General features: G+C 41.9%; 1 protein-coding gene across 1 annotated transcript; it reads right to left on the bottom strand.

Annotated features, from left to right (window-relative positions):
* Positions 1-7,671: 7,671 nt before the first annotated feature.
* LOC138874856 (uncharacterized) lies at positions 7,672-8,262 on the bottom strand. Its single transcript, XM_070153643.1, has one exon. It carries the CDS (start codon positions 8,260-8,262, stop codon positions 7,672-7,674), a length of 591 nt encoding a protein of 196 aa, XP_070009744.1.
* Positions 8,263-12,356: the final 4,094 nt, after the last annotated feature.

The following is a 12,356-nucleotide window of genomic DNA, read 5'->3' as shown; positions in this document are numbered from 1 at the left end:
AAGTAGTGCCGCCACATCTTCAAAGCATATATTACTGCATCCAATTCCAAATCATGGGTTGGATAATTCTTTTCATGCTTCTTCAATTATCTTGATGCATAAGCAATCACCTTCCCACGCTGCAACAATATGCACCCCAAACCTATACCTGAGGCATCACAATATACCACATAACCTTCGGTTCCTTCAGGGAGAGTGAGCACTGGTGCAGATGTCAATCGTTTCTTCAGCTCCTGAAAACTACGTTCATAAGTGTCAGACCACTGGAACTTGGTAGCTTTCTATGTTAACTTAGTCAATGGTGATGATATAGAGGAAAACCCTTCTACAAACCGCCTATAATATCTTGCTAGCCCTAGGAAGATGCGGACTTCTGATGGTGTTGTAGGTTTCGGCCAATTCTTTACTGCAAAGATCTTCTGAGTGTTGACACTAATACCCTCGTCAAATATCACATGGCCAAGGAACGCTACTAAGTTCAGCCAAAATTCACATTTGGAGAGCTTAGCATATAACTTACGATCCTGAAACGTCTGTAATACTATCCGCAAGTGGCCCGCATGTTCCGCCTCCGAATGAGAATATACTAGAATGTCATCAATGAATACAATCATGAACACATCAAGATAGGGCCTAAATACAGTATTCAGGAGATCCATAAAAGTTGTTGGGTCATTTGTTAGCCCGAACGACATTACCAAGAACTCAAAGTGCCTGTATCTTGTCCGGAAGGCCGTCTTTGGAATATCCTTCTCCTTAACCCTCACCTGATGATACCCTGAACGTAAATCAATCTTGGAGAAATACTTGTCACCCTGGAGTTGGTCACACAGGTCATCAATTCTTGGAAGTGGATACTTGTTACTTATAGTAAACTTATTCAATTGTCGATAGTCGATATACATCCGTAACGACCCATCTTTATTCTGCACGAATAGGACTGGTGCACCCCAAGGTGAAGTGCTAGGTCTAATGAAGCCCTTATCCAGCAAGTCCTTCAACTGCACCTTCAACTCTCGCAACTCTGCCGGGGCCATTCTGTATGGAGGTATAGAGATCGGTTGAGTGTCAGGCAACACATCAATGCTAAACTCAATCTCCCTTTCAGGAGGAAGGCCTGGGAGTTCATCTGGGAAAATATCTGGGAATTCGTTGACCACGGGGATTGATTGTAAAGTAGGCGGTTTCGCCTCCGCATCCCTAACGCGAACGAAATGATAAATGTAACCTTTTGAGATCATTTTCCTTGCCTTAAGATAGGAAATAAACCTACCTTTTGGTGTAGCAATATTCCCTTTCCATTCAATGATGGGTTCACCAGGAAATTGAAACCTAACCATCTTCGTACGACAGTCAACATTTGCATAGCATGAGGCCAACCAGTCCATTCCCATTATCACATCAAAATCAACCATTTCTAACTCAAATAAATTTGCCGAGGTTTGACGACTACAAATCATCACAGTGCAACCTCTATATACCCTTCTAGCAATCACAGAATCTCCTATCGGAGTAGATACCGCAAGGGGTTTACTTATCAATTCAGGTTCAATGCCAAACTTATTAGCCACAAAGGGTGTAACATATGATAATGTAGATCCCGGATCAATCAGCGCATATACATCATAAGAAAACACAGATATAATACCTGTAACAACATCTGGAGACGACTCGAGATCCTGTCGACCTACTAGAGCATAGGTTCGATTTTGAGCACCACTCGAACTCGGCACTGCACCTCTACCCCTACCACGACCTGTCGACTGCTGAAAACCCCGTGCTGGAGGTCGAACTGATGAGGAAGAACCAGACACAGATCCAGTCGGCTGAGCCATACCATCACCTCCTCTATTAGGACAATCCCGCATCATATGGCCAGGCTGCCCGCACGAATAGCATGCATCAGAACCTCGACGACACAGTCCAAAGTGGGCCTTGCCGCACTGATCACAATGTGGTGTTGGGGGTCTCATCTGACTAGTATCCCTGTGATGTTGCGAGCCAGATGCCCGCGAACTCTGACCTGGACCAGAATAGGATCGATCATATCGAGGCCTCTGAAACTGTGGAGGAGCACTAGCTACAGGTGGCGCCGAACTCCTCGAAAACTGTGGCCTGATGCGGCCTCTGAAGTCATCAGAATACCCTGCAAATCTCGCCCTCTTATGCTGGCCCCTATCCTGCTCCCTAACTGCCCTCTGCTGGCGCTTACGATCCTCTAGGGTCTGGGCATAAGCTTGAATACGGGAAATATCCATGCCCTCCACCAAGGAGGCTGTCGTACACTCATTTATCAGATGTGGTCCCAACCCATTCACGAACATATGCACCCTATCACTCATCTCGGCCACCATATGGGGAGCATACCTTGCCAAAGAATCAAACTGCATACTGTACTCTCGCACACTCATATTACCTTGTCTAAGGTTCAAGAACTTATCAGCTCTAGCTCGTCGTATCTCAACTGGCAAGTAGTGACGAAGAAAGGCCTCAGAAAATTCCTTCCACACAGCTGGAGGAGCGTTCGGACCCCTGGCCAACTATCATACCAGAGAATCACTAAATTCCGTAGTCGATAAGAAGCCAACTCTACTATCTCTGTAGCACTAACATGCATAACCCGTAGTGTACGATGAACCTGGTCAATAAAACTCTACGGGTCCTCTTTGGGGTCTGATCCGGTAAACACTGGAGGGTCTAAATTAATAAAATCATGAACTCTCGTACTAACTGGTTTATCAGCAGCACCTGTATTCTGCTTCTGAGCCTGAGCAGCTACCAAGCTAGTCAATAACTACAAAGCACTCCGCATATCCTGGTCTGAAGTGCCAGACGGAGGAACTGGAGGTGCTGCGTCTCTCCTAATATCCTCTGGAGGAGATGGAGTAGATGAGGTATGAGACGACATCTCACTCTAAGCCTCACTTTGGCCTGCTCTGGCTTGGGTCACCTGACTGGTACCCTCTCCCGCAGTTGTATTAAGCCGTCTACTAATTTTTTGCTTCTTTGTTGAAGGCATCGCTGAAAGAAAACAAGGTGAATATTAGAGACGAACACTTACGACTCAACTCTACGCACGATCTAGATTCAATAAGAAGGTAACAACCCTAGATGTCATGTAGCCTCCTGATTATAAATGTGATCAAGACTCTACTAAACATAGCTCATAGACAATCCCTAGGACAGACTTGCTCTGATACCAAATTTGTCACGAACAAATTGTAGGGCCATGACTAGCACCCGACCATACTTGTCGAGCACCAATGTACATTTCATCTAACCTTCTTTATTATCTTTTAGGGCTGACGAGATCAATATAAATGGTAGACATGGATCATGTACAACCAACCATAAAATATGATGGCATGAACATACATAAAATGGGATGACCAGACAATCAAGAAACTATATATATATGGTACGAGCTACCACGCTACCATGAAAGACTATACAACAAAAACCAGCCGACAAGGCATACCAAACTATACATGAGTCGACACCTGTCTATGAGCCTCTAAAGGAATATAAGTGCTGCAACATAGCCGGAATAGGGCCCCAACATACCCATAATGTCTATAACAAAAAATGCATACCAAGACCGCGGCAAGTCCGAAGAAGGGATCTCGCCAATCACCGCTGAAATGGACAGCCTACTGTGGTGGGGGAGCTGCACCTGCCTGTCTATTAGGACCTACAGCACGACATGCAGCGTCCACAAACAAAAGGACATCAGTATAAATAAAGTACTGAGTATGTAAGGCAGGGAACCATAAATACGAACAGTAATGTAAGTAGAGATAGAGAATATACAACCTAGAACATCTGAGTACCTCTGAGGGCTACTGACATGCAATGCATGATACATATGTATGTATACATAAACTTTTAAAACATACACCTCTGTGGGCATCATCATCATCATATCGTACCCGGCCATAATAGGCTCGGTAAAAACGTACACGGCCATCATAAGGCTCAGTAGAATCGTACCCGGCCACATGGAGCTCGGTAAAACCCAACTGATCAGTGGTTGCACAATATGTGTCGTACCCGGCCGACTATAGCACGTCTCGGTAGAGTAAAATAGATACATATACATAATGCATGCTCGACTCATGGAATCACATTCTAAACCTTTCGGAGTGACGTAAGGTCGGTATCCTCTATACACGTTATTAGGACCAACTCTTCATTATGAACCTTATCAGAATCAGGAAGTACCAACAACATTGATAACATAAGAATAAGAGAAGCAATATTAACATCAATCGTTCCATAAGAGGGAAAGCAATGTAAGTACTGCTAGCTTCTAAGTGTAGAGTATCTTTGGAAGCTCGTTCATTACATTATGTACAATCGGAGTCGTGCAAAAGAAGAAAAGGGATAGCCTCACATACCTTGTATATACTGCACCAATCGCAAGCTATGCAATTGTCACAACTCCTTAGTCTGCAATAAGAGAAACGATACTATCGTTATCATTTAAGCGTCATAACTATTACGTATCGATCACAACCTATTTTACGTTGAAACGGATAGCACCTCCCCTATATATATGAATTCACACCATTCAAAACAATCACCAAACATCCTAAACAACATCAATAATAAACATATTGAGCCTCCCAAAATAGTCCACGCACAACCTAATTACATCATACATACGACGGCTGCCGTAGTCGTGTCAAACAACCCGGAAATGTTACGAATAACTATCAGACCACAACCCTACATATATATGGTTTTTATCCACACCCGTCCACCTCCAAAATCCACAAAATAGTAGTAAAACACGCATCCCAATAGCAACACAAAACAGTCCTCAAAACAATCCGCTACAAGTGAATAACTCGAACTCACGGCTTCCGATCACCGTCCTGTGAGTTCTTACATGTATAGAATGAATTACCATGATATCACAGCAGAAAAAAATGTATGAAAGATGGCAATAACTTACTTACTTGTTGGATAACTCAGCCCTTCCCTTGGTTCTTCAAACTCTAAGTTTTACATTCAAATAGAACTTGAAAGAGAGGGAATATCGATTAGGGTTTGTGTGGGATTTTTGGGGAGGAGTTGCATGGGTTAACTTTGGTTTTGAGGGTCTGAAATATGGATGAAATAACTGAGTTCATAACCCCATAAAAGTCCTCTCTTGGCCGACTTAGGTCTTTTAATTTTGTCCTATCATTTTGGCAAGTAGGTGATGCACCTACTTGTCATCTACCAATCTGTGCAGGCTTGCAAAATTATGAATATCTCTATACTCTGAGATCATATTGACAAACGGTTTAATGCGTTATAAACTAGACTCATAGATCTTTAATTTGGTGGGTAGATAACCCCGTAATTCCTTGTAAATTGGGAAAAAAGCTTAGAAACATTTGACCTAATGTTTAAGTAAAAGTATGAACCTAAGTTGCGACAACGTTTGTCGACTTTTGTTTCACAACTCAATTGACTTCAAGACTTATGATACGAATATTATATGATTAAGATACCTTAATACATGAACTCTTGAGTGTATTAAGAACATCTAGGTTTACCTGAAAATACGAGTTACAACATCCTTGATTCGTTTAACTTCTAATACTTGTTAATCACCCTTATACACTCTTGTATCACTTAAGACCAATAGGATTAACTTCTTATCATCTCAAAGGTAATTCCTTCTTGGATTTATGTTAACTAATATATGGCATGAACTAACGTGTGTGGATATGGGTTGTAACACCATGGTGGTGACCAATCATCATATTCCTACCCAAATACGGATATCCAAGCCCAAAAGTTGTACCATGATGTTTCAGTTGTATTGGTTTGGTAATGCTCTGCAATTTCTTCCCAATACCTTTACAGAGTTCATACCCTGACCATGCCAGTATGCTTTCTATTTTGTTGCTCCACCATTTATCTTTCTCATTTGCGTTGAGGCGCTCGATGCGGTGATAAGTTTCTCTACCCAATTTCCTTCTGTTCTCTACGACCGGAATGATTTGATTGGTGTAGATGGGATTGCTCCCATCTCCATGAATGATTACCTTTTGATGATTCCATTCAAATGTCATAGCTTGGTGCAAAGTGAATGCGACGGCCCCAGTGGCATGTATCCAAGGTCGTCCCAGTAACAGATTATAGGAGGCGTATATGTCTAGCACCTGAAATTCGACATCGAACCAAGTAGGACCCATCTGCAAACATAAATTAGTTTCCCCAATCATGGCTCTTTGCGATCCATCGAAAGCCTTCATATTCATAGTTCTTGCTCATATTTCATGCAAACCCTTACCCAACCTTTTTAGAGTTGTCAGCAGACAGATGCAGAGGCTGGACCCTCCATCTATCAAAACCATGGCAATGAGCTTATCTTCGCATTGCACCGTGATGTGCAGTGCCCTATTATGGCTCAATCCCTCAGGTGGCAACTTGTTTTCGTGAAAAGTAATCATGTGGCTTTCCAGCACTTGCCCCACCATGTTGGTCATTTCTCCACTGGTGATATTGTTAGGCACGTACGCTTCATTCAACACTTTCATTAAAGTATTCCTATGTGTCTCAGAATTTTGTAGCAGCGACAGGATAGATATTTGGGCGGGAGTTTTGTTTAGATGATCAATAACAGAGTATTCTTTTGCCTATACTTTCCTCCAGAGATCATCTGGACCAGTTTCAATGATGGGTTGTTTGGCAGCAGCTTCCTTTCTTGTTCCTCCCAAATTTTCGGGTGTATAGATTCTTCCTGTTCTGGTTATCCCTTGCGCAGCACCAGACTCTTCTATTTTTACTTTCCCTTTTCTCCTAACTTCGGAAACATAATCCTAAGGTACGACATTGGAATTGAAGGGTGGTATGGATGCCACCATCATAGTGAAGGGTGTGGCTACTTTTACTTCAAATGGAGTAGGCGCAGTTGCAGGTCTGGTCACTTCGATTTCCAATGGAGATGATGCGGCTACCTCAACTTTGACGGTGGGTGTATCTGTACCACAATAGGAGTGAGTGTGACTGCAGGTTTCTTAGGGTTATCATCTTCCCAAGTAAGCCCAATTGACCCTTCAAGATCCCATTCTTCATCAGTTTCTATCACATTTACTCTTTCACCACTATGGTATGGGAGGGGATTGTTGCGGATGTTGGGTGCGGCTTTCTTTGCTTGTATGACTTTGTATCAATCAGTGTCTGAATCTTGTCTTTTAGAGTGCGACATTCATCAATAGTATGCCCCTTCATGCTAGAATGGTATACATATGTTTTATTTAGTTTGACCCATTAGGAGGAGTTTCCCATGGCAAGAGGGGGAATAGGGGTAACATATCCGACAGCCTTCAGTCTTTCATATAGTTGGTCGATGGGCTCAGCAATAGGGGTGTATTGTCTGGGTGGTCTGTAATCGAAATTAGATCTGGGTTTTTGATAGTTTTGGTGGGTTGGAGGTGAATTATAATAGGCTGGCTGGGTGTTATAAGTGTGGTAGGTGGTAGTGGATTGAGGATATCTGGGAGGTGAAGGTTGGTATGTAGGTGGAGGTGTTTGGTACGTGAATAGAGATTTTGGGCATTAGTCTACCATCACTGCCCCTATTTCTTTCTTCTTTGATATACCCCCTGACTGTATTGCTTTGTTCATAGCCTACAATGCCTCAAAATTGGTTACTGTCCCACTCTTGATCCCTTATTTAATCATTTCCCCAAGTTTGATGATTTCGTAGAATTTGTGATTTTCGATGATGATTAACCTTGAATAGTGTTGTGGATCCTGGTACCTAACAAAGAATTTGTTCATCTGCTCTTCTTCTAGTGCCGGTCTGACCTTTGTAGCTTCTGACCTCCATCGAGTAGCATATTCACGGAAAGTTTTCGTTGATTTATTCTTGAGGTTCTGTATATAGAAGGCGTCCGGTGCATTCTCGGTATTAAACCTGAACAGGTCCATGAAGTCTGATGCCACGCTTACCCAATTAACCCATTTCTTGGGAGTTTGACTGATGTACCAAGATAGGGAGTCTCCAGTGAGACTCCTCATGAACAGCTTCATGCAAATTCTTTCATCTTTCCCAACTCCCATGAGCTTGTCATAGTACGTCCTCAAATGTACCTTCGGGTCCCCTGTTCCGTCAAAAATCTCGAACTTAGGAGGTTTGTAACCCTCTGGTAATTCTACGTCTGGCTCAATACACAGATTTTCATAATTCAAACGTTCAATACCTTTGCATCCTTCGACACCGTAGATTCGGCTTGTGAGCTTCTTGAGCTCTTCCGCCATATTCTTAATGAGTAGGTCCTTCTCGGTAGATTCTGGTGTGTATGAGATTGGTTGAGTGGAGTAGAGTAAGGTTTCCACATATATGGGATTGTTTTGGTGGGTGCCGGGGGTTTGAGTATAGTGGTGATCATTAGTTGAATTTTGTAGATCAGGGTTAGGTTGTGGGGTATTCTAAGGAGTATGGTAAGTGGTTTGTGGGCATTGAGTCAGGAGATAATGGTGTTGAGGGGGTGTTGGTACTGGTGGTGGATTAGGATTTTTGGGAGGTGTTGCGTATTGATGGAGTACAAGAGAATTTTGCGAACGTTGGTTTGGTGTGTTTTGAGGAAGTACTGGGTTTGAGCATTTTGTTGGTTAATGTCTGGGACATTTAGTGTGAGGGAAAGGTTTGCCGGTTACAGACCTGCTCAAGCTCCCCTTGCAATTCTAGTATCTTCTGTTCCAACCGTAGGACCAAATCATTCTGCACTGGAGTACTCCGACCGTCTGAAGTTTCAACATTCTCTACATGCGCAGCATTTTCTTTCCGGATACCACTCATACTATCCATCTTAGTTGTTCCCTTGCTTTTCGAATTACTTGGAGTAGGAGGAGGTGGAGGACCTCTTGATCTGGTATAATATGTTGATTATGCCAGTATGCATAAACCAACATTAGGGGATGGGAATAAACAAATAAAAAAAAGAAGATAAACAAAAAGGTAAACAAGTCAGTGATGATTATGAAAAGTATTTGCAGTATTTAAACACGTATTGGAGGAATGTAAATTTGCGTCTTAATTTGGGTAACCTCGTTGTGCCCGAGGTAAGACTAGAGACAAATAGATTTGGAGAAATTTAATGCCGATAAATGCCTCATTTCATTAATGTAATAAATAAGGTGAACCTAAAAATGACAATAAATAAATGAGTTACTAATGTCATCTGCCTTATTACATTCGAATTCCAAAATGATTCAAAAACAGATAAACCTAATCTACTTGATCCTAGAGGGGCCTTCTCCATACTTGACCCTCTTGGCTCCGTCGATCAGATTCCCCAGGTCGTGCATGTCCAGCACCAAGTATTCCCTTGATAGGTGTCCTCTTTCGTTTCCCTCTGCATTCTGACAGTCTACGACCCTTTTCCTCATCTTCCCTTCTAGTTCCATTAGACCCTGATCCAAATATTCCAATCTTTTTGTCGACCTTGTAGCCATTTCCCTCCACTCGTTAATTGACTCCATGTCTAACTTGTGTTGTTCCAAATGCCTGGCTTCAGACTCAAGGACTCTTTTGCGTAGCTTTTCATACTTCACTTGTGCTTTAGTAGCCTCATCTATGACCCTGTTTCCTTGACCAACCCCTGGATCGACTATTCCTGCTATGTTATCTTCTAACCATGATGGGCAGAAGTACACATGACCTACGTGATATCAATCTGGCTCGATGGTATCCCATTCTATGATAATTTTCATATGGCACATGTGATGGGCCTCACATTTGTATGGAACGGTGTCATCCTGAAAATCTGCTTTGTAATCACTTATTTTAGAGACTCGCAGTATGACTTGTTTTCTACAAGCTTGTCTTATGACCTGATAGGAACATAGGGATGTATGCCCCTGAACCCAATCAACACTAGATGCGGAACATCCCTGGATCTGATGATGAATTCGCTAGTAAGGAACCACTCGAACATCCAATAAACCTTGTCCTCTGTCAAATTGCTAAAAACTTATACCCATTATGTAGCATTCTTTGGCTGTGCAAACATGTCTGGGATAAAGGTCATTTTTTTTGGATGGTGAAAAGCTATGTGAACATTCCATGGTCTCCATGGAAACTCTTGGCGGTATTGGCCTCTCTGAAGATGTTCTAACAACCAAATCTATAGATGCAAGTTACAACCTTCAAAATGTTTGAACCCTTTCTTGCAACGATCCAGAGCCCGGTATATTTCTGTTACAAACATCGGAACAATAGTATATGTTTGTCCCTCGGTTCCCTCTATTAAAGCTTTGGCTATTATGGCCAACCTAGTGTGAATTCTGTCCCCTTAGCTTGGAAACACTATAATACCCAGAAAGCAGAGGATGAATACAAAACCTTACGATGAGTCCAGCCTAGGGAGGTGATGGAGAATTCGTCATGAAAGATACGGTAAGATTTGTTGTTTCCGTATCGTTCATAGAGGAAGTCGAAGGGTATGTAGGACTTCTTCAGGCATGCCAAGTCGTCATTCTTTCTCAGACCCATCATCTTCAGAAACCCCCTAGTAGTGCGATTTTCTAATAATAGTAAACTGGGACTATCCCATGGTAATCTAGCGAATCCTCCTATTTCCTCCAAAAAAGGAGTCATTTCTATATTGCCAAAAATAGAATACAGCCCTCTCTCCGTCACAGAATATAGTAGCAGTCTCGATTAGCATGTTGTTTGGCTGGATGTCCAATAAGGAGGGTAAGTTTCCAAGAACCCTTTTCATGTGATTTTTGTCGTTTGGCGAAAGGTTTTCCCACCAATCCAACAATAACAGTGGTATATTTCGGACCATGCCGAACCTAGGGACTTCGTGCCTCATTTTTTACAAAAATAATAGAGTTAGACCCTAGCCCCCTCTAGATTCGACTACTAACACATTAACGATTAGCATGTCGCCATTGTATCTCCCCAAATAATGCAAATATTGTGGTTGCGCTCGTTGGGATTATGAAAATCCCGGTGGTCTTTGGACAAGGTTTTTCTTAGAGGGTTATTATGTGGACAACATATTAACCCAGGCTAGGTTTGATCATGATGCATGTACAGTTATTATCAAAGTAAGGTTTCTATAGAAGTCTAGACTGGTACCCTCAAGCGGACGGCTTGTGAGGGAAAGGCACGGAACCGTCGATTCCACCGTTGATCGACTAGTTTTACCGCAAATAAGCCTTTTAAAATTTAAAGGGTGATTTTAGAAAGTGCGCGGACACTCATCAAGTGTCGCTATCGTATTAGTACGCACGAGTGGAATATGATGTTGAGCACACTTCGTGCAAAAACTAACATATTGTCAAGTATTTTCACATGTTTGAAAATAAATTCAGTATTGAATGAACGTAAAGACATAAAGGATAGAAAAACAGGGAAGAAGTTAGTTCATGAAATGAAGGAATTGTAATAAAGCAAATAAAGGGGGTAAGGATTGGGGAGAGACATGATATAGCAAAATTAAAAGTTTGGAGCAAGTGAACATGATTAGGAAACAAGGGGAAACACATGTTGTAATCGAATTAAATAAAGAGTTACATATGAGTTCATATAAAGGGGAAATAGAGAAAAGGATGTGCATGTAGCAATAAAAAAGGAAAACAAGAGCGGGATATTCAAATAATAGCAAAATAACAAAAAAATGCTTATCGAGAGAGACTAATTCATGTAGATCAAGTTCGTAATGGTAAGAGCCTAAAGATATCCCCAGCAAAGTCGCCATGCTGTCGCGCCTTTTTTTCTCGCAAAATCGGGTTTTGACATTTTGACAACTCATTTTGAGAGGGTAGGGAAAAGGAATTGGTTGTTAGAGTCGCTACCTAACGGATTAAGGTGCGTTAGGGCACCTATAGCAAATAACTCAGATTATACACGTTTGCAGCACTAGAGATCGAGTAAGGGCTCGAAATTACGTTGAAGAGAAGGTGTTAGGCACTATTTGAGATCCACAACTTTAGGTCCTGGCCAAACATAATTATGAATTAGTCTAATAAATAAGCGGGAGAATGATTAAATAGGGATGGGGGTCCTAAAAATTTCAGCCTAAAGGATCACCCCGTACAACATAAATAATACTTCGTAACTCCCTCGAGTCCGGGTGTTACTCATATTATTCAGCGGGCACAGACTATCATCTCCTGCTACCCGATTACTATCTTTGAGTTTTTACTTAAAGCTCTCTAATCAATTCTAACTCGTACCATATGCGTGCACTACCTGTCCCGTACATATGAACCCGGAGGCACTGGGACCTCTATTTTGAGATGGTTATAAACTCAGCTTAGGTTGCTCAAAATTATTAAACTAAGCGATATACAAAACACATTAGACTTTTCATGCAAGAGTAGATAAAGGCTCAATTTAG

Source organism: Nicotiana sylvestris, chromosome 8 (genome assembly GCF_000393655.2).
Source record: "Nicotiana sylvestris chromosome 8, ASM39365v2, whole genome shotgun sequence".
NCBI lineage: Eukaryota > Viridiplantae > Streptophyta > Magnoliopsida > Solanales > Solanaceae > Nicotiana > Nicotiana sylvestris.
This window is presented reverse-complemented; position numbering and strand designations above follow the sequence as displayed.